Source organism: Vipera berus (genome assembly GCF_964194415.1).
Source record: "Vipera berus genome assembly, chromosome: 2".
Lineage (NCBI taxonomy): Eukaryota > Metazoa > Chordata > Lepidosauria > Squamata > Viperidae > Vipera > Vipera berus.
This window is the reverse complement of record NC_138203.1, coordinates 194,998,553-195,022,560: the sequence shown is the minus strand read 5'-3', so window position 1 is coordinate 195,022,560 and position 24,008 is coordinate 194,998,553. Positions and strand designations below refer to the sequence as shown.

Sequence of the window (24,008 nt, the reverse complement as noted above, 5' to 3'; positions counted from 1 at the left end):
CTTAACAAAACCAGCTGGGTGACCTGGAACCAGCCACTTTCCTCAGTCCAAACCACTTCTGAAAAACCTTGCCAAGAAAATTGCAGAGATGTATCCAGAGAATCAGACATGATTGAACAGAAGAAAAACAAGTATGCACAAAGCCGAATTGCTTCTGCAGTACTATTTATCTTTTATGATTTCGTTCATTGCTATCCCAGATATTTTAGATTAAATAAAATGTTCAGAAACTGCTAAGTGGCCATACCAATTCATTACGTTCATCCACAAGCAGAGTGTTCCTGTCCTCAAGTTTCCGAATAGTAGCATTGAGTTCTGCCATTCTCCTCTGATTTCTACGTAGATCCTACAAATGTTTGTCAAAGAAAAATAATTTGACACAAGTGTTATTTATAGGCAAGTGCTGAGATCCTTGGCAGAAAGTGTGAATTGCAATGAAGATGAAATTGCAGGATCCAATCTGTGTCAGTCACCAGGTCCAGAGGTTTAGTTTTCTGAGCCTTTGGGCTCATGGTGGAGCTCATCCTTGGGTAAGTTTCTTCTCATCACAATGAGAGGCTTGGAAGACTAAGCCTCTGGTTGTGGAGACTGATCCAGATTGGATCCTGCAACATTATCTTGGGACATGTATATTTATCTTCATTCGTGAAGATGGAATTATATTGTTCACACATAGCCAATAGTAACAAATATTGTGGGGTTCTTTGTGCTCTCTAAGTTTGGTTGTTTTCTTGCAGAGATTTCTTTACCACACTAGGTAACATCATCAGTGTAAGAAAACAACCAAGCTCAGAGAGCACCAAGGATCCCACAGTTCAACCCTGAGATACAAATATTCTCTTCCATCAGTAACAGATACTGACAAACACAATTCAGCAGTGTCTAGAGAACCACATATTGTGCATCCTTGCTAAACATATAACATTTTATCTTATGTAAACAAGAATGTGTGTGTTTTTCTAAGTCAGTAAGTGGCTTTAGTAAGCTTGTGTCACACTCTCAGTGTATAATTTGATCTTCAACAAGGGAACACTAACAGCCTGCTTTTATAAGCTCTTTTATAAACTTTGTTGAGTTAATGAATATAGAATGTTTGGAGTGTTTTAAAGGCTCTGCATAAATGCCAGTCATTTATCTATTCTTCTTCTCCTCCTCCATCATCATTATTATCATCTCTCATTTTGAATTAACCACACGGTTAAATCAGAACGGAAATTCAGCCTTCAAATGACCACAAGAGGGAGTATTGTATAGTTCATGAGCAGATGCCACTCCTAGAAAGCAGGGCAATGATGCAATAAGTGGGCTAAGTGGACCAAATCAAAATCCCAGAGTGATGAAATAGAACATGCTTCTTACAGGACTGCTGCAGTGTTCCGAGCCATCTCCAGCTCTGCCTGGGATCTCTCTTTTGGGACTGCTCATGTTGCATTCAGCCTCTTTAACCAAAAACAGTTGCTCATCCAATGCTTCTTTCTGTAGCTGAAGCTTCTGAACATATCCTGTCAGGGTCTCCAGCTCTTTCTCCAAAGAAAAGATAGTTCTGTCTTTTGCTTTGATCTCATCCATCTGAATGAAGATACATGAGAACAGTGATATGGCATAAGTACAATAATGAATTCATGTATTTGAGTACATTTTCCAATTAATGGAATTTCAGAGTTCGTTTGTTACAGCATTTGTTATAGCAATTTCTTCTCTAAAACTACAACAGCATAAAATAGTTCAGTGCATATAAGAATATACCTATTTAAGATTGAACATGATTTTTTTTACATAGATACGTATTTTGTCAATACCATTAACCTGTTTCAATGTAATATTCCATGGCTCAAATAATGGCACTGAAGAATACGAATAAACAAGCATATCTGCACTTTGATATTTTTTAATGAGATTTTTTAAATTGTCCTTACATTAGAAACCAGTGGCAAATGTAAACCCTGGAACTTGGTGCAAAAATCACCCAATTCACCAAATGCATTCTATCTCGGGTTTGAGACACAGCCTGATCAGTTGGCATCATTCTGCAAATATTCTGGTTTGACCCTGAATCTTGAATGAAATATGAGAAAAAAACCTCTGTTCCACTATAGATAAACCCTAATGAAAGTCTTATCTATGGGTTGTCATTCAGCTATCAAGAAAAATGAGGGCAGACCTCATGACAGTTCTAGCTTTGATATCCTCAGCTCTATGAAACTGGTTTGTTTTTCATTTTTGGTAAAGCCAAAACCATTATTGACTTTGTGACATAAGTAAACACTGTTGGCTAGCAGAAGCCAAATTCTTCTAGTTAAGAATGCAGTCAGATATTATGGAAATCATGGTGATATTTATCAAGAATGGGAGCTCTGTATTGAATTTTTCATAAATTATAACACAGAAAGCAGAGTTTGGAAAATACGGAAGGAATAAAACTTGAAACTGCCATTAAGCAAATAGACTAATCTTGCTCTGCTTCATTGAATGGAAGATATTCTGATTCACCAATAATAATACAGTATATAAATCTTGTTAACTGGACCTCTCAAATTTTTCAAAAGATCTAACAATCAAAATCTTCTATCACTTTTATTATTTCCTGCTAATGGTGCAGGCACATTCAATGCAGAGTAGTACCACCTTGAAATTAGGTATCATATACTGTATACCCCCCTTCATGGATTACTGCCTTGTTGTGGCGAAGGGGCTTGAGTAATTCAATGAAGCTATGACCTATGCCATGCAGGGCCACCCAAGATGGACAGGTCATAGCAGAGAGTTCTGACAAAATGTGATCCACTGGAGAAGGAAATGGCAACCCACTCCAGTATCTTTGCCATGAAAACCCCATGGACAGTTGAAACTCAAATACTTTGGCCCATTCGACATCTTAGGAATCAGCGAACTAAAATGGACAGGAGTGGGTGAATTTAATTCAGATACCCATCAGGTATACTACTGTGGGCAAGAATCCCTCAGAAGAAAGCGCTAGGCCACTCAGGTATGAACTAAATCATATCCCTGACAAATATACAGTAGAGGTGACAAATAGATTTAAGGAATTAGATCTGATAGACAGAGTGCCTGAAGAACTATGGACAGAGGTTCGTAACATTGTACAAGAAGTAGCAACTAAAACCATCCCAAAGAAAAAGAAATGTTTTGAGGAAGCTTTGCAAATAGCTGAGGACAGGAGGGAAGTGAAAAAGAAAGATACACCCAATTGAATGCAGAATTCCAGAGAATAGCTAGAAGAGATAAGAATGCCTTCTTAAATGAACAGTGCAAAGAAATAGAAGAAAACAATAGAATAGGGAGGACCAGAGATCTCTTCAAGAAAATTGGAGAGATGAAGGGAACGTTTCATGCAAAAATGTGCCCATTTTTGATAAAGGAACAAAATGGCAGGGACCTAACAGAGGCAGAAGAGGTGGCAAAACTACACAGAAGAACTATACAAGAATGAGCTTAACATCCCTGATAACCACGATGAGGTGGTCATTGACCTCGAGCCAGAAATCCTAGAATGTGAAGTGAAATGGGCCTTAGGAAAGCTGAGCAACAACAAAACTAGTGGAGGTGACAGTATTCCAGCTGAGCTATTCAAAATCTTAAAAGACGATGCAGTAAAAGTGCTACACTCAATTTGCCAGCAAATTTGGAAAACTCAACAGTGGCCACAGGATTGGAAAAGATCAGTTTACATTCCAATTCCAAAGAAAGGCAGTGCCAAAGAATGTTCAAACTATTGCACCATTGCACTCATTTCTCATGCTAGTAAAGTTATCCTTAAAGTCCTACAAGCTAGACTCCATCAGTATGTGGATCGAGAACTACCAGAAGTACAGGCAGGATTTCGAACAGGCAGAGAAACTAGAGATCAAATTGCCAACATATGCTGGATCATGGAGAAAGCTAGGGAGTTCCAGAAAAACATCTACTTCTGCTTCATTGACTATGCTAAAGCCTTTGATTGTGTAGATCACAACAAACTGTGGCAAGTTCTTAAAGAGATGGGCGTACCAGACCATGTTATTTGTCTCTTGAGAAACCTATATGTGGGCCAATAAGCAACAGTGAGAACTGGACATGGAACCACTGATTGGTTCAAAATTGAGAAAGGAGTCCGGCAAGGCCGTATACTGTCACCCTGCCTGTTTAACTTATATACATTATGAGAAAGGCAGGGCTAGATGAATCAAAAGTTGGAATTAAAATTGCCGGGAGCAATATCAACAACCTAAGATATGCAGATGATACCACTCTAATGGCAGAAAGTGAAGAGGAACTAAAGAGCCTCTTGTTACAATTGAAGAAGGAGAGTGCAAAAGTTGGGGTGTAACTAAACATTAAGAAAACCAAGATCATGGCATCCGGCCCTCTCAATTCCTGGCAAATAGATGGGGAAGAAATGGAGGTAGTAACAGATTTTATTTTCCTGGGCTCCAAGATCACCGCAGACGTGGACTGCAGCCAAGAAATTAAAAGACGCTTGCTCCTGAGGAGGAAAGCCATGGCAAATCTAGACATCACCCTGCCAACAAAAGTGCGTATAGTCAAGGCTATGGTCTTCCCAGTTGCAATGTATGGCTGTGAAAGTTGGACCATAAGAAAGGCTGAGCGCCAAAGAATTGAAGCCTTTGAACTATGGTGCTGGAGAAGACTCCTGCGAGTCCCTTGGACTGCAAGGTGATCAAACCGGTCAATCCTAGAGGAGATCAACCCTGACTGTTCTTTAGAAGGCCAGATCCTGAAGTTGTAACTCAAATACTTTGGCCACCTAATGAGAAGGAAGGACTCACTGGAGAAGAGCCTAATGCTGGGAAAGATTGAGGGCAAGAGAAGAAGGGGACAACAGAGAATGAGGTGGCTGGATGGAGTCACTGAAGCAGTAGGCATGAGCCTAAATGGACTCCAGAAGATGGTAGAGGACAGGAAGGCCTGGAGGAACGTTGTCCATGGGGTCGCGATGGGTCGGACATGACTTTGCAACTAACAACAACAACAACATACTGTATAACTGGCTACCTTAAACAGCAGAAGCATCCCAGTATCACTATATCTCTGTCACTTCCATGGCAGTTTCTGCCTCAAGCTGTCAATTTTCATTCCCTCCTGTACATCCTATTGCTAATGAGAGTGATAAAAAGATTTATTCTTTAGACAATACATGCACCACAGATGCTGCTATAGGAAGGTGCACAGAGTGGTGCATTCTGAGTTCCTTGCATTAACCTTTGCTCTAAGCATCTCTTCATCTTGCTGCCTACAAGGTGACTGGCCAGGCTAACCATTTGCCTTGACATCTAGCCTTAAAGCTGTTTGTGGGCCAGTGGGAGAATGGATTAGGGCCATCCTGGGCTACTGATCATTGCAGTGGCTTCATCTTGCCTAATGATAGGGCCAGCTTTGACAGTCAGAGAAACTGCATGGTGATTCAAAGATCCATTGATTTATCGCTATTTGGCAGAACATTCTGGGGAGGAAAATTATTTTCATTTGATGAGAAGAAAAAAACAAACACCAGATCAAATAAAAGGCTGCAGCAGTTTCTACATAGAATTTTGCACTCAAAACCTTAATAGCCGCTTTACTAAAATAAAGTAACATATTTGAATCAAGGCCTGATTTATAATATTTTTAATTTGGTAAAATGTGCTTTGACCCAACAAGCATGAACAAGTATACAGCATAAAAGAGTATACATGAAAGAGTATAGAGGTTTCTATTCTTGGCTAATTTTAACTTAGATGCGGTGCGGTGGAACACAGGCGTCTCTAGCTACCCAAGATGTTACTGACACGATGAAATGCATATTGTGATGGTATGACCCAAGCTCCACCCTTTTGTTGCATAATTGTTATGATATTGCAATGCACATTCCAGCATTTGCACATCTTTCTCAATGGAAACTTATGGCTAAGTGGGCTGAATCCAGATCTACATCCCTGCTCTCAGTTACAGAAGTTGGGGCTGACTTTGGCATTTCATACTGATGTTTCAATAAAGATGTTGAAAAAACCAGTCACTACAGTTCTACGGTATATGGATTATTCTGAACAAGAAGGGCTTTGGTTGTAGCCAAATCCTTCTTGTCTTGCAAGTCTAAGCATGAAGTATAAATTGAAATAAAATACTAAATAAAGAAGAAAAGAAGAGAATCCTTTAAATTAGCAATGAATATCCAAGCAGATAATTCATTTAAATCTAACTTCCCATCTTCTAGTACTCCATGTTTTTTTTAATACTTGTGGGCAGCAATTATTCCCACTTGTTGGCTTTTGAGTGAGTGCTTTTGGTTTGTTTTTACCAGAAACAATATATTCCTTGTGTGATACCAGCTAATCAGGGATCACATGGTGAATATACCATCCTTCCTTGCAGGAACTGCAAACAATAAAAATACTGTCATGCCCACAAGAGCAAAATACAGTGCTCAAATCTGAAAAGACATATCAATTTCAAATCAATCAAATTCAAATCCCTAATAAAGATACCAATTTTTATCTGACACACAGAGTTTAAATTAACAAATTTCCAATTGTCCACAATTAAATCATCACAACAGAGTTACCACTTTTTTTCCTGATTGGCATATAATATCTCAGCAGTACTTTGGCTGATAGAGGTATTCTTTTAGATGCTAGAATCCAGTGGTGGGATTCAGCCAGTTTGCACCACTTCGGCAGTACCAGTAGCTAATTTTTTGTTTCCCAGGCCCAGAATGGACTTCTGGAAGCGGCATCCACACAGAGAACCGGTTGTTCACATACTTGAATCCCACTACTGGCCAATATATTATCTAGCTGCTACATTTTAGATTAGCTGAAATTTTTGATACAACTTTAAGGGTATTCTTAATCCAAAATATGTATATAATCTAAGCAGTTTAGCTGAACAGTAAGCATTTCTGTTCTAAAGTCATCCAGCATAATTCCTGAAATACCAATTATGCAGCTTGTTGGGCATTAGACATACTGCCAATTTTAAACTTAATTGCAGTAGAGTTGCTGATTAGCATTGTACTTTTACTATAACCCATCCTAGTCCAAGCAGAATGTGGAAAGGTTACACGTGCAAATAAAAAGGTAAAGGTAAAGGTTCCCCCGCACATGCGTACTAGTCGTTTATCCCATTATATACTTAAAGATATATCTTGCTGAAAATATCTTTCTATTCTTCACTTCTTTCAGAGAACTTCCTCCTGAACTGCACAGGAGCATCCCACATTCTGCGCCAACTAATCAATTAAGCTCACTTGATCAGCATAAGAGAGCACTGGCCTATTTGTCTTATCAAACAGGACACATTTCCTTTCTTCTACCCCAAAAGCTGTCCTTCTGTGCCCAGTTTTGCATTCTCTTTTTGATGAGTACAAGCAATAATTGAAAAGGAATGACCTCCCATCTAAACTACTGCAACATGCTCTAGGTGGGGCTGCCCTTGAAGAGCCTTTTGTAGCTTCAACTAGTGCAGAATGCAGCGGCACAGGGATGAAGCCAGTGACCCGGTGCATGTGATGCCACTACTTCTATTGGCTGTTAGTGTATCTCCAGGTGCAATTCAAGGTGCTGATAGTCACTTTAAAAACTTTTCAAGGCATATTATACCCATACATTATATCTGGTCCAGCAAAATGGACATCCTCTGGGTCCCATCAGGTAAAAAACACCAGCTGAATGGGGCCTAAAAGATGAGCCCTAGAGCCTGCCCTGTGGAACATTTTTCCTCTGGAGATTAGATTGTCCCTGATACCGTTGGCCTTTTGTAAGACCCTAAAGACCTCATTCTGTACTCAGGCCTGGGGCCCTGAGTGACTGGAGGGATGTGGCTCCTGACCAGGCAGCTGATTGTTGTAGTTTTCTTGGCTGCTGTGTATTTTAATTGTTTGTACAGTATATGTATCCATTTTTATTTTTAATCACTGTTCACTGCCCAGAATAATTTGTTGTGATGGGTGGCTATATACATTGGTTAAATAAATAAATAAATAAATAAATAAATAAATAAATCCAAAGACGGTGACCATATTAATGAAGCATACATCTCTCCATTTCAATTCAGCACTAGAACAGTTGCAATTGAAAATATTTTGCCTATCGGCTATCTGTATTTCAGTTTATTGAATTTAGTAATTTAGTAATTACTAATTTAGTAATTCCGCCTTTCTCTTTCTAGTACCTTATGGGATGCCTCAAGGGCATCCCATTCAGATTAATCTGAAGATAAATCATTTAGGTCTCTAATGAGCAATTGTTCATCATTGTACACTAGCTGATCTTTCCACGTAATTAAGTGACAACAGGCAAGGATCACTGTAGGAAAAATATGTCAATATTTTATGAGAGCAAGAAGAAAACACAAAACAAAACAACCAAAATGGGACTTCAGTAAATATAAATTATTGCTGGATACAGGCAAACAGGAAACACTACGTAGATCTTCAAGTCATCTTTGACTCCGGAGGAAGTGGACAGGATCATGGGGAGGCTGAGCTCCACCACATGTTTATTGGACCCGTGCCCTTCCTGGCTGGTTTATGCAGCCCGGGAGGGGACACGAGGCTGGTTCCAGGCGGTTATATCTGCTTCTCTGAGTGAGGGTAGTTTTCCTGCCGCCTTGAAAGAGGCGGTGGTGAGACCTCTCCTCAAGAAGCCTGCCTTGGACCCGGCTGTTTTGAATAACTTTCGTCCGGTCTCCAACCTTCGCTTTCTTGCGAAGGTTGTTGAGAGTGTGGTGGCGCATCAGCTCCCTCTGGTCCTGGATGAAGCGGATTATCTAGACCCGTACCAATCGGGCTTCAGACCCGGGTACAGCACGGAGACGGCATTGGTCGCGCTGGTGAATGATCTCTGGAGGGCTCGGGACAGAGGATACTCCTCTGTTCTAGTCCTATTAGACCTCTCAGCGGCTTTCGATACCATCGACCATGGTATCTTGCTGCGGCGTCTCAGGGGATTGGGAGTGGGAGGCACGGTTTTTCAGTGGTTCTCCTCCTATCTCCTGGGACGCTCGCAGTCGGTGTTGGCAGGAGGGCAGAGGTCGACCGCGAGGCCTCTCGCTTGTGGAGTCCCTCAGGGGTCGGTCCTCTCGCCCCTTCTGTTCAACATCTACATGAAACCGCTGGGTGAGATCATTCGTGGTTTTGGAGTTGGGTATCATCAGTATGCTGATGATACCCAACTTTTCATTTCGACCCCAAACCACCCCAGTGATGCCCTCGACGTGATGTCCCGGTGCCTGGAGGCGGTCCGGGTCTGGATGGGGAGGAACAGGCTTCGTCTCAACCCTGACAAGACGGAGTGGCTGTGCGTACCGGCATCTCGGGATATTCAGGATATCCCATCCCTCATTATGGGGGGTGAGTCTTTATCTCCTGTAGATAGGGCTCGCAACTTGGGAGTCCTCCTAGACTCACAACTCTCCTTAGAAGATCATATTGTAGCTGTGACTAGGGGGGCGTTCGCCCAGGTTCGCCTGGTGCGCCAGTTGCTGCCCTATCTAGACCGGGATGCCTTGCGCACGGTCACTCATGCGCTCGTGACCTCTCGTCTTGATTACTGCAACGCTCTCTACATGGGGCTACCCTTGAAGACCACTCGGAGGCTCCAACTGGTACAGAATGCAGCCGCGAGAGTTGTATTGGGAGTCTCCCGATACTCCCGTGTTACACCTCTGCTCTGCGAGCTGCATTGGTTACCAGTTGTCTTCCGGGTGAGGTTCAAGGTGTTGGTAATGACCTACAAAGCCCTCCATGGCATGGGTCCAGAATACCTTGGGGAGCACCTGCAGCCGGCGTCAACTTCCCTCCGCCCAGTACGCTCCCACAGAGAGGGCCTCCTCAGGGTGCCGCCGGTCAAAGAATGCCGACTGGTGGCCCCCAGGGGGAGAGCGTTCTCTGTGGGTGCACCGGATTTATGGAACCATCTTCCGGTTGAGCTCCGGATGGCGCCCGATCTCCGCTCCTTCCGGCGCGACCTTAAAACCTATCTCTTTAAACAAGCTGGCCTGGCCTGATGGGACGGGGTGGGATTTTTATTAACGACTTCAATTTTAAATTTGTATTATCTCTGGGCATTGTTTAATTATGTTTTAATAATCTAATTTTAACTTTTGTATCTAATTTTTATGTATTGCCCTGTTCACCGCCCTGAGTCTCTTGAGAGAAGGGCGGTATATAAATTAAATTAATAAATAAATAATAAATAATCTTTTAAATATAACTGGAAAGTCAGTTTGGTCTAGTGGCTAAGTCATCTAGTGGTTAAGGCACCAAGCTAGAAAGCAAGAGACCATGAGTTCAAGTCCTGCCTTGGACATGAAAGTCAGCTGGGCGATCTTGGGCCAGTCACTCACTCTCAGCCAACCTCACCTCTCAGGGTTGTTATTGTGAGGAAAATAGGAGGAAGTTATGTTGGTGATGTTCACTGCCTTGAGTTATTTGTAGAAATAATAAAGGTGGGAAATAAATAAATAATGAGTTCATCCCAATAACTATTTTCCAAAACAAAAGAATCATAGGGAATATCTTATAAGAAATTAGCTGGACTGTTGGTTTTAACTCCAAAGATTTCCTCAATAGCATGTCATTCAAAACTCAGACACCAAATCTCACATACAAGTTGTGAGAGTAACAAAACATTTGGTTTTTTTTTACTGAGATACAACTGTGCAAAATTCCATGGCACTTTTTCTAAACTATGCATGGGACTAAAAAATTAATGGCATGTGGAAAAGCATTTTGAAGCCAAGGAGATACACAATTGCTCATATATTAGTTGAAACACTCTTATGATTTTTGAGTAATACTTATTGAGAAATTTCTATAGTCATTAAACATGAATTTGTGCCAGCACAAATTAATGCTAGCATAATCTGGGTTAATAAGATGCATGAAGATAGCTATATCCTTTTTAGTGGCCCCTGTATATTCCACCCCCCTAGCTAATATGGTCACAACTCTTATTTTTGGCTCAGCCTCTAATTTTTCAGTGCCATTTTGTGCCTAAGTATTGACTGTTAAGGGACGCGGTGGCTCAGTGAGTTAGGACGCTGAACTTGTCGATTGGAAGGTCGGCAGTTTGGCGGGTCGAATCCCGAGTGCCGCGTAGCAGAGTGAGCGCCTGTTACTCGTCCCAGCTTCTGCCCACCTAGCAGTTCGAAAGCACATAAAAATGCAAGTAGAAAAATAGGGACCACTACGGTGGGAAGGTAACAGCGTTCCGTGCGCCTTTGGCGTCTAGTCATGCCGGCCACATGACCACGGAGACGTCCTCGGACAAGCGCTGGCTCTTCGGCTATGAAACGGAGATGAGCACCGGCCCCTAGAGTCGGAAACGACTAGCACGCATGTGCGGGGGAAGCTTTACCTTTACCTTTATTGACTGTTAAAATGTCCTGAGTTGGTAACAATTGGAAAGATAGACTACTAATATGTTTTCTTCCACATTGATATTATAGGATAATTCCAAAACACACATGGGCTTGCACTATAGTATACTTATAATGGGTATGGAGGGTAGAACTCTCAAATTTGGCCATCAAAACCTTTGCATGGCGTGTAATGAGAACCGCAAGAAAAGTTATGCATGTGGAGCCATAAACCTGGCTAGATATCTAGACACATTACTGACCAGCCTGCGAATATCCCTCTCACTCTCCCATTTGATCTTAGAGATTGCCTCCTGGTGGGACTGGTGTTCACTCCGGAGGTCCCCAGCTTTGATCTTATCGGCCTGGATCATGTTGTTCAGGGCTTCGTCCACCTGTTTCTTGGCAGACTTCAGTTCAGCGATCTCTTGCAAAAGTTTAAGGCGCTCAGAGTCAAATTGTTTCCTGGCCTCCTCACGAGCCTCAATGCTCAGGGCTGTCCGTACTTTATCACTGCTCCCTTCCCGCAATGCATACAGTGCTGACTTGAGTCTCTGGATTTCACTGTCTCTGATTTTCATTGTCCGTGCCATTTCTTGCTCATGCTGTTTGATGAGGTTTTCCCGGACAGCTTGTAGCTCCTTCATCTTCTCCTCATGGAGTTTAGTTTTGAGTTCAGTGATCTGCACGGTCTGTTTGCGCTGTTCTAATTCTCGGATCCTCTTTGTTTCTTGGATTTTTTCCCTTTCAAGTTTGTTCACCTACAGAGTAAGAAGAGAAAAAAGAAGAGAAAATGGATATCAGCAGCATTATCACCATCACTATCACACAGAGCCTCTAATTACACAGGATCTCCAGTTTTAGAAATGTTCACAGAAGTTGCAATAGGTGCACAATTCCAAATAACTTTGAGTTGTCAAAGAGAATAAAAGCAGCTCAGAAGAGTAACTAAGTCCTACATTTTTAACCAAATCTTAGTTGAAGAGTGACCACTGTAATCAAAATCTATTAAAAGTCCAAACACATTCTTGTAAATCCAAAGTATGCTGAAGATGCTTTTCATATAGTACATTAAACCACCATTTACATTTTTAATCCTAGGAGAATACTTTAAAAAAATCATGGCAAGAGGTTTAGTAGATCTCGAGAAGTGTATCCTAGGGAATATTAGTTACCATGAGCTCCAAATTGCCTAATCCTAAGTTAAACATAATTAAAAAAAATACTCTTAAATATATATCTCAATGTGTAAAAGCTACTCAAAATACGGGTCCTCTAAAAAAAGTCAGGAATGTTTAAAAAAGATGGAAAATATGAAAACAACAACAACATGGTGATGAAATGGAAAGAAACTATAGATTATTCATTTGATGACTTTCTGTATACAAGCTTTTTTTGTGGAGGGAGGTGAAAGTTGGGTGAAGAGAAATTAGGGTCCCCAAGTGATAATGTAGGCTGAGATAGTTATCTGTTAGGCACAGTTCCATATGGTGTTTTTATCCTCAAGCTGCCTTTTTTAAATGCTATGCCTCAGTAAATGTCATATCTAGTCTAGACTTTAGGTATCAGGTTTTTTTCCTTTCATTTACCTGAAATCTGATGACAAGCCTCCTGCAGTGTGAAATTATGGCTACAGTTTCAGTTCCCTCTCTATTAGCCCAAAAGCAACATACAGTAGATCTTGCTTCCCCACACGTTCAAAAGAATCATAATGCTTGTTCCTATAAATATTTCACGTTACATTTGAAAATAACATAATGCCTTTTTGCAAGGTAAGCGGCTTTCAGCAACCACATGAGGGTAGACCACAAATGCAATGCAGCAATAACAAACACAGCTCAATAACGGACCATTTCTGGGACACCATTTTGATTTAATGTTAAGATTGACAGATTTCTGTAAACTGTTGGCTAGAAAAAGGCTTTAATTATATAAGATTTTTCTTTGACTATTTGTTGAATAGCTTTGCAAATAGAACAATAATTAGGAAATGGAAGTTAAGAAGAAATGAGGAAAAAACATGGCAGAAAAAATTGCCACTGATAACTTCAAATAAACTAACTCATATTGTAATATGAGGGTGAGGCGCCTGTGACCTTTTAGATGTTTCTGAAATGCAGTTCTCATAGATACATTCAGCATGGCCAAAGAATGCAAAGGGTGCCAGATACACCCATATTTTCCCCAAAATAAGACTGGGTCTTATATTAATTTTTGTTCCAAAAGACGCATTAAGGCTTATTTTCTGGCTAGGTCTTATTTTCGGGGAAATACGGTACTAAATGCATCTGTCTCGGTGATGATCTTAACTGGGGCTTAGTTTGGGGGGTAGGGCTTATATTATAAGCATCCTGAAAAATCATGCTAGGGCTTATTTTCAGGTTAGGTCTTATATTCGGGGAAATATGGTAGTTCAGTATGACCAGTCATGTGAAAGGTTCCTTGCAGTTATACACGTGTCATGGTAAAGTCTTTCAGAAAGAGTAAAAACATCAAGGAAGACAGAAGAAAGTTGGAGACAATTGTTGAGCTATTTTTTTTTAAAATATGCATTTTATGCAAGCAAAATTCAGTATTTCACATGAAAAGAATAAGAGAAGAGAGCAAGTCTATAAGAGAACACATGTAGAAGAGACCGTGATTGTCTCTGGTGAGATAAACAGGATACTCAGGAACAAGAATTTATAATTGCTTAATTTTAGCAATGCAACAGAGGTTCTTGAGATATATTTATAACCCTATTTTGATATATATTTATAACCATATTTTATTTTATTGCATGTCTTCCATCCCATTTCATTCTAATTTGAGTAATTTCAGCAAGTTCCCTTTTTGTTTTATTCTTCAAATTGTCTCCTAAGACACGCCCTCTGATTGTCAATATAACTGAAACAATAATCAGCCTCTGATTGTCAATATAATTTAAACATTCACTGCTGTGGATTTGGGGACTTTCCAGATTATTTTATGTATATATCCTGCCAAATCCTGTGACTCATGGAGTTTAATACTTTACAAGTCATTAAAATACTAGAATACAATTAAAGCCATACCCAGGATAACACTATAACATCAAAAGAAATAAACAATAAATAGTTCCAAATATACTGGCAGTATATCCAACAATCTGTCTTGGAAGATTCTTTAGGTTTTGAATTAGACAGAAGTTGACTAGCATCCTGCTTATATTTTCTTGGATAAACTTGTCATAATTCTTCAGCCTCCTTCTCTAGTTCAACCACATTCCAGGCAGAGCTGGAAAATTCCCATTTGTCATCACCTGGTCTTTGAAACAGTGATGCTTCATGAGCAGCTCCCTCATCTAATTCAAAGAGCTCTTGGTGGCACTGTGGTTAGAATGCAGTGTTGCAGGCAAACTGTAGGAGATGATCTGGCTGAGATCGAGGAAGAGATCAAAGGCCTTATAAGTCATGAGTCCCTCTGTGCCTGCTGGAGATCTAAGTCCAGCCCAATTGAATTCCTTTCTATTCTTAACCCCTGCAAGTTTCCCTTAATGATCACTTGGTCAGATTTTTGTAGAGAACTTAAGCTTGCAATAAATCTTTATACTCATTTGAACTGCCTGAATCTGTTTGACACAAACCCTGCCCACAGCCAGTAGTTCAATCCTGAGTGGCTCAGGGTAGACTCAGCCTTCCATCCTTCTGTTGTCAGTAAATTGAGGACCCAGATTCTTGGGGGCAATATGCCGACATTTTTAACTGCTCAGAGAGTGCTGTAAAGCACCACGAGGGAATATATAAGTGGTATTGTTATTGCTATTTTTATTTATTTATTTTTATTCTGCCTTTATTATATAATAATATAATAATATAATAATTTTATTTATATACCGCCCTTCTCCCGGAGGACTCTATACAAATAAGACAGCAAACTTATCCAACATTCCCTCCTCCTATTTTACTCATAACAACAACCTTGTAAGATGGGCTGGATTAAGAGACAGTTACATGTCCCACCATTTAACTAACACTGATTCATGATACAGTAGTATGTTAATTTGAGTAACTGTGTTCAAGTTGTAATCATCAAAAGTGAAGTTAAGTCAGAGACACTTTTTATCACATATTTCATGGTTCAGTAATGGAAAAAGTTTTCGGGTTTAGCTCTGGTGAACCTTAGCAGAGATAAAGTGTCCATTTTAATGTAAGGTAAAGGTAAAGGTTCCCCCGCACATGCGTGCTAGTCGTTTCCGACTCTAGGGGCCGGTGCTCATCTCCGTTTCAAAGCCGAAGAGCCAGCGCTTGTCCGAGGACGTCTCCGTGGTCATGTGGCCAGCATGACTAGACGCCAAAGGCGCACGGAACGCTGTTACCTTCCCACCGTAGTGGTCCCTATTTTTCTACTTGCATTTTTACGTGCTTTCGAATTGCTAGGTTGGCAGAAGCTGGGACGAGTAACAGGCGCTCACTCTGCTACGCGGTACTCGGGATTCGACCCGCCAAACTGCCGATCTTCAGATCGACAAGCTCAGCATCCTAACCCACTGAGCCACCGCGTCCCTCCATTTTAATGTAGTTCGGGGTAAATTAGAATTTACTGTTTTTTTGTAAAAAAATTAGTATATACATTAAGTCACTTGCTTTCTGTAAAATAAGGACCTAAGAATTAAGAACAAATATCATGTGAGGTAGAAGAATTAAATATTAAAAAAAATTGTATTAAAACAGAAACAAAAATTACACTTTGGAAGTAAGGAATGTCGTTATTGCAAGAGATTACTTTATGCCAGAAAAATGGGAAGTCCTGACAACCCCCAAAAAATGCCACTAATATGAAATTCTGTTTTTTTTCAACTGTCCTCAAATTTTGGATGAATATTGTATACCGTATATACTTGAGTATAAGCCGAATTTTTCAGCCCACTTTTTGGGCTGAAAAATTCCACTTCGGCTTATACTCCAGTCAACAAAAAAAACTTACCGAGGACTTGTGCGCGGCCGAGGCTTTGGTGCTTCCGGGATCGCGCGCACCTCTCCCAAGCCACCGCCGTCCGAGACCTGCAGGTCTCCGTTCCTCCGCGCCCTGCCTGCCTGCTTCTTTCAGCTGTCTGCCCATCAGCTGTCCATAGGGATGCTGCAAAGCTCTCCTTCTCTAGGCCTTGGACTCCCTCCTGGCTGAAGAGTAGATGAACCAAGCCAGCAAGGAGACAAAATGTTTCTGCAGCTGTTTTTCCTCTGAAGGTTTTTTTTTTTTTTTTTTTAAAGTAATCTCCGAAGGTTATGCCAGAAAATGGAGGACGCTGGGTCTTTGCAAGCTTTAGCTGTCTGCCTGGCTGCCTGAAGGCCGCCCTTTTCAGGCAGTCTGACAGACAGCTAAAACTTGCAAAGACCCAGCGTCCTCCATTTTCTGGCACAACTTTTAGGGATTTATTATTATTATTCCTACTACTACTATTACTACTACTACTACTTCAGGAGTAAAAAGTTGCAGAAAAAAATTCTCTCCTTACTAGCTTAGTTCCTCTACTCTTCCATCTGGAGCCAAGGTAAGATTTTAAAAAGGGATATTGGTTGGAAGGCAGAGGGAGAGTTTAGTTTTAGCATCTAAAAAAAGGGGGGGGGGAAATCAGCGAGTACATCCCAACCAGCTTTTTATGTTTTTGTTATTGAAGAAATATGGGGGAGGGGGAGGGGTTCTGGGGTGGGTTGGGGAGGGGATAATATTGTAACTTCAATAAAAATTTTCAATAAAAAAAAAAGAAATATGGCTTTCTGGGGGAAGGTGGGGAGGGCGTTAAGGAAGGAAAGGGTTTTTGGAAGCTCGTCCTGAAGCTGCCTTTTGTGCAAGGGGCCTTTTCTCAAAGCCTAGAGAGGCAGCTTTGTTGCCTCCCCGTAGACAGCTGATGGGCGAACACCAAAAGCTCCAAAAGGCTAGGGAACTAGTCCCAGAACACCTTGGTAGGAGGAAGGGCAGAGGCAGAATTGGGAAAGAGGTAAGACAGGGTTTTCCTTCCCATATGTTTCTCTTTGGCAAGACAGCCAGCTGTGCTGAAGCCCAGTATCTGGGGGTGGGGGAGACCTGAGGCAGGCGGGCTGGTGCTTGCATTAGGCCTCCCAGGATCCCAGAGGCTTGCAGAGCGCGGATCCAGCCTCCGAGGCATGCAGAACGGCGGATCGGCTTATACTCGAGTCAACAACTTTTCCCAGTTTTGGGGGGTGAAATTGGGGGGTCTCGGCTTATACTCGAGTCGGCTTATACTCAAGTATATACGGTAGATGGTTTACATACAAACAACATACTGATGTCCCCTGCAAAACTACTAGGCCAAATTTCCCGGCAAGGCATTTTCATCGGTTTTTGGAAAATTTAAGAAACAAAATGTGTGATTTAAATTTATTTAAATCTAACACCTTCTAAAATATGTAGCAAAACCATTTAGCTTTTCCTACCATGTTGAACAACATTGCCAGTGACTCTGGGCTTGTTATTATGGATGCCTCCAGATTGGAGGTTCCTAGAGAATTAAAAACATTCTGCAATTATTTTGTACTTTCAAAAAATACTTTTGGTAATAAAGAAAATTGAAAATTGAAAATGTTTTTTAAGTATATTGAAGTATATAACATTGGTTCATGTTCATGCCTAGGTAGAGATTACTTGCAGAGATTACTTCAGCTGGTCACTAATACTCAGAAACTGACTTGAAGGTACAGAAACACATAAGAGCATAATGAATGCTGATCTGCTTTGAGTCTAACCTTTTTCAGAAAGTACTTGTGGACATAAAATGGGGTGATTTCCTGGTAGAGTTTTCTAAGTTTCTTGGGGAAAAAAAGGTTTACACTCTTTTTAAGAAGGAAAGAAATGGATTAAAAATAATTGCTTAGTTTTCCTTTGTTCATTTTTATGACATTTGCAAGGGATGGTTCCAAGCCAAGGCTACAGCCAGAGGCTGTAATGCTACCACTAGCTTAGATACTACCACTAGCTTCAATATATTTCATGGCATTCATATGTTCCATATATTTATATGTTCTTCTTAGTTAATGAGTGTCCATCTATTTTTGTGGTATTAGGGTTTAAACTAAGTAGGAGTGCATTCATTTATAGTGGTTCTTAATAAAGCCCTTAATAGTATAAGGCTTGGTCATCTAAAGGACCATCTATTTCCTGTGGCTTCCGCCCAGCTATATGACTAGGCACTGTTGGCATGCTCCAGGCCTCACCCATTATAGTGTCACCTAATGAGTACAGCATGTCTTCTCTATTGCAGTTCCTGCCTTTGCAACAACATCCCCACCCTCAAAATATCTCTGGCCCCCACCTTACCTAGATTCAACAGTCTTGAAACCTGGCTGTTTCTTCGAATCTTGGGTTAGAGTGGCAGGTCCTGCATGATAACTTCTTTTAATGATCCATTTTATTTCTGGCATTTGGATTTGTGTGTGATTGTTTTTGTTGTATATCACACATAGTTATTGTAGAGTTGGAGAGCCAAATAAACAAATAAATGTGAAAGGACAGGAAAGGACAGAATATCTCTGTGTGGCCTTTAACACATTTGTCATTCTAACCTCTTGGCATTTAGCTTTGGCTCTTTAGACACAGTCACATTTTGTTAAGGATTTGGGGGAGCCTCTTAAACAAAGTTTGTTTAGGAAGTGGCAGTTAAGATGAAAAGAATGAAAAATACATGAATGAAGATCGGCTTGGGCAATGTTGGATGCAGCCCAGAATACAATTTAATGAAAGAAAAGGATTTCATTTAATCTTTTGTTTCAGAATACATGAGATTGCTATCCATGGGCATCTTTCTCATTATTACAAACATTAAAAAGTAACTGTGATGAATAACACATTTTTTTCTTCTTTACTTAAACTTCCACTGACTCAGAACAATGCCTGTTAGATGCAGATTTTGTTGCCCAGGTGTCGAAAATATTTCAATCTCTTTTTTGATAACTAGGAGCAGTGCTTTTTTTGTAAAAGAAAAAGGTGCCGGAACTCACACGTGTCATACAACCCACCTTGCCTACCCTACAAGGTTCCATCCAAAAAAGGTGCCGGAACTCCGTTCTGAGCGTTCTATGAGAAAAAAAGCCCTGACTAGGAGGTCCAAACATCTTTAATGGTAGAAAAACAGAGAGATAACTTGAGAATCAGTTTATTTTAATATTTAATTCTTAGCATAAAAAGTTATCTGGGCAGATGAAAATGTAGCATTCATCAAATTAACCTGCTCCCACCCCTGCCTTCTAGATTCTGGGCAATTATCCCATAGCTCTTAAATAAATCAGCCAATTTCAGTCTGAGTGCTGAAACATTCTTATCAATGAGGAAAAATGAATAAGCATTCAAGACTGCAGCAGAACTTCTATGTACAGATAAAGTACAGGATTCTGCACTGATTTTTATTCATTTGACATGATTTTCTGTTATTAAAATGGGCTGCAAGTTGAACCCTGACAGTCTTATGGAAGGATAAAGTGGGCAGTGCTATGGGATATGTTAGCCTGTAGCTAAGCACCAAGCACAAGAGCATTTTTCTTTCATCCCAATTGTCCTAAAGTGCAAGAAACATATCCACAAAATTATCCTCTGAGGTAAATGATAAATAACCAACCCTTAAAGGTTTTCATGAAGAAAGACATCGTACAAGCTAAAAAAACTGCTGCTCAGTTATGGAGTCTAATGGTGGCTTAGATTTGTTTTCCCAGAAAAAGAATGATTACTGGCAAAAGAATGAAAAGGTCTGGGTCACAGAAGTCAATTACCTCTCTTTGGAAAAAGGAGAAGAAAAATCTACTTCAAAAGAGAATAGTTTCAAAACCAGTTTTGTTGTCTGAAGGACTGAAGATGACAGCCAAAAAAGAAAAAAAAAGATTTTTTTTTACTAAAAAAGCATGATCCTTAGACAGAGCAAAATGAGGTAAAAGAGAATGCAGAGGTAATACAAAGACCTTAGTGGGGAAGATAAAAGATAATTTCTGTAAATGCTATCTTATTTAACAACAGCAATAATAACAACACACCACTACAATTTAATGCAACCTTTAAGAAAAGATGAGGAGTACAACCCAGGCAAAAAATTGGACTGTCTCTCTGAAAAATTCTGGGTGGGTGGGTGGTGGGATAATATGAATGATGGAGCATCGAAGAGGAAAGCCTCTCATCATATTTTGTTTTAATTGTTTTTATGATTGTTCACCAGTCAGAGTCACTGGTTTGAGATGGGCGATCGTGCAAATTGAATGGATGAATAATAGATAAATTTCACAAAACGTCCTTATACCATTATTTTATCCTTACTGAAAAAGTCAAGGAAAGAAGGTTCCTGTCCTGTTTTAGCTCAACAATACGATAGATGTAGATGGTATGGAATCTTTTTCTTCCTCCAGGGAAGGAAAGGAGACAGCTATTTCTCTTGCTGTGCACAAAAGGATATGTCACTCAAACAGAGGTGACCTTGTAAGTGCTCCTGGAAAAAAGCATCCCAAGAAAATCTCCAGCCACCTTAGACTTCTTAAACTTTCCCAGTTGAGAACAGTCTTACACAGGTCAGCTCTGCTTGCTCCAACTGGGTGATATGCAGGAAAGCAAAGTCAACTTCTTGAATATCTTGCATGGACAACTAGGCTTCATCTTTTATTAAATGGCCAGTCTTTCCTCAAACAACTGTTTCAGAACGGGACAGAGGAATATTGTGCAGAATATCCTATCAAGCAGAACCCAGAGATGCAAATGCCCTGCTGTGAAGTTTAATTGACACTGAAGTACTTGTCCACCATACAGTAATACGTATACAGCAGTGGGAGAATTGTCAGAAGGAAACATTTCCTTCAGACTCATCACAAAAGTCATTTTCTAAAATATGCAAAATAAAGATTTAATCAACTAGAAATTCTTTGGAACAAAGTACTTTGGACTGAGGAAACAAAAATTGAATTGTTTAGTTGCTACCACAAAAAATATATATTGAGAAAGTAAGGGCCAAGCATTTGAAGAATGTTTGTCGGTCATTAAGCACGGGACTGGCTCAAGTTATGTGGCAGTCAATGGCACAGGAAATATTGTGCAGGTGGAAGAAGGAATGGATCAACTAGATATCAATATATTCTAGAAGCTCAATCAGTGAAAAAATAAAAATAAAACAGTAAGACAACAATCTGAAAATCTATGAAGAGATTCCAATACATAGCACATACAGGGATATCTAAATATACTTCTAACCTAGAATAGTTCTGTGAGGAAAAATGGAAAAAATTCCTAAAGTACAAACAAAAAAACCCTTAATTGATTACAAGAAACATTTGAAAACTATTCTTCTGCAAACAGAGATGTTAAAAAGTATTTATGCAAAGTGTTCCTGATTAAGGAACCATCAAGGAAGAAACCTAACCACTAACCACTTCCCAACCAAGATTGCTAAATAAAAGCAATCAGCAAACACTATTCACCATACATTGATGATGTTATCCAGGCTGGTAATAAAATGTCTGTGAGAAAACAACCAAACTCAAGAACATCAAGAATCCTATATTTTTGTTTACCTAGTAACTATGAGGAACATATATCAGGGGTGTCAAACTCGCAACGTCATGTGACGTGTTGCAATATATCGTGACTTTTTTTGCATTGCCGGCAATGGGGTGGGTGCAGTTTCAGCATGATGCATCTGGTCTGCGGGCCGGCAGTTTGACACCCCTGGTATATATGTATATATGTGCTTAGTATAATCATCCTATTTGTTCCTTATAGGAGATGTGGTTTTTTCCACATTTTTGTTTTGTATGATCCTTTGTATGATTCCTTCCCCCAACAGGTAACAAAAACATTACACTCAATTTTGTTTCTTTAAAAAAATATTTTAGTTTTAGACAGAAATCTTTCTGTCCTGAGCTATGGTAAAATGACAATAGGTGGAAAACAAGTATGCTCTGGAGACAAGTATTGATCCAGCTGTAATTCATTCGTTGAATTCCCCTTTATGTTTACTCTGGAAAATGTTAGCAATAAATAAAATGTATTTTTCCAGTATTCTTCCTTCCTTCCTTCCAGAATGAAGTAAGCAAACTTTAGTTCACAATTTGCGATGCGACCACTATTTAAATCCCCTGGCATTTGCTATCAGTGCTTTACTCACTTTAGACTTCTCTTGATGAAGCTCGATTTGAATATCTGTCAGCTTAGTCCTGAGATCTTCATTAGCAGCTTGTAAGGACATAATCAGTACTTCGGGCTTTTCAGCCTTGTTGCGTCCTTTTTTGGACATGGCTGTTTGTAATTGTAAATCTGTGTGTGAAAATTCTTTTTCAAATTGAAGTATCCATTTTTTTTATTTCTTTCCATCCAATATGTTGTGGCATCTACAAGGTGACATTACATCTTCTCATTAGCTCCTTGGGCAGTCCTGTCAAAAATGATACAGAATTTGATATTTGTTAGTGAAAATGAAATGACTGACAACAAAGAAAAGATCAAGATTAGTTTGCAAAATTCATGGCCTGAGATTTTATCTAAGTATCAATTTAGGCCTACACTGCTTTCTTTATAGGCAAAGTAAGCTGAATATTGCCATCTACTTGGGCAAATAAGGCCAAGTTTATTTGGGTTTGGTATTAGGAAGGAACATTGCTCCTAATGCCAAATGATTTCCACAATATCATTTTATTGTTGAACTTCAGAACTTCACCAAAACTAATCTTGTTCCTTTTCATAGAGATAATATAATGCAAAACCAGCACAGGATTAGCAATACCTCAGTTCTAGTATTAATACAGAAATGGAAAGAATCAAACAAACAAAACAAAACAATTGATGACTTGTGTGTCCATATCTTTTCTTTTTCATATCTACAATAAATCAAATTGTATTTGGCTCCATGATGTTTCTAAATGTAATAACGCCAGTTCGGTATAGTGATTACACTAGGAGACCATGAGTTCTCATTCTGCCTTAGGCACAAAGTCTGCTGGGTGAGCTTGGGCCAGTCAATTTCTTTCAGTCCTAGAAATGAGGCAATGGCAAACCACTTCTGAAAGTGAGAACTTTAGGGACTTGCCTATGCAGTTTTCAAGAATCAGACACAATTGAATGGTACTGGGGGAAAAAATCTATGAATGCAGAAACTTTCTATAACTTTGACATAAATCTATTTCAGCGTGGGTGGTGAAGGTTTTCGTCCTCACATTTGGAATCTCCCCACTGTATCAATTTCAGATTTGAAGTAGAATTCAAAAGGCCCCCCAAGGAAATAAATATGGTTTTCAGTTACCAAAGAATGTTAAATACAATTTGGATTGATGAAGTTTTTAAAAATATATTTAAGAGGCGTAGGATTTCATTCCTTGATTTCCACTGAGAATCATTTAGCTTTCAGTAAATCATTTGATACACTTAATTAATTGTAGGCTTGGTGAAAGATCTGGGATTAGTAAGAAACCAGTTCCATTTACTTGTTATTTTAAATATATACAGTATGTGCGTTTTTCTATGCACCATCTACGCATGCAGCTGAAGCAACGGATGTACTAATGGAGGGAAGCGATGAAGAAACGGGATGGGAGAAGAAGGGTAAAGGCCAAAAGAGCTTTGCACATCCCAGGATCTTAACTGTGGGGCTTATGCATGCTTTTCAATATATATTTCTTCAACTACCACTAGTCATGTTCGAGGGTAGAAGGTTCATT

The 24,008-nt window shown here is 39.8% G+C and overlaps 1 protein-coding gene across 3 annotated transcripts in view; it reads right to left on the bottom strand.

The window, feature by feature from the left end:
* Positions 1-22,630, bottom strand: part of JAKMIP2 (janus kinase and microtubule interacting protein 2) — a gene marked incomplete at both ends in the record, with an annotated part of 44,014 nt that extends 21,384 nt beyond the window's left edge. For 2 of the 3 annotated variants that reach the window (XM_081316982.1, XM_081316983.1), the window contains 4 exons: positions 248-346; positions 1,360-1,569; positions 11,619-12,116; positions 22,463-22,591. In XM_081316982.1, the coding sequence (XP_081173108.1) occupies positions 248-346; positions 1,360-1,569; positions 11,619-12,116; positions 22,463-22,591 (936 nt within the window). Of the gene's footprint in view, positions 1-247; positions 347-1,359; positions 1,570-11,618; positions 12,117-22,462 lie in introns of all 3 variants that reach the window. The other variant, XM_081316984.1, reaches the window with a different exon arrangement.
* Between the last annotated feature and the right edge of the window lie 1,378 nt (positions 22,631-24,008).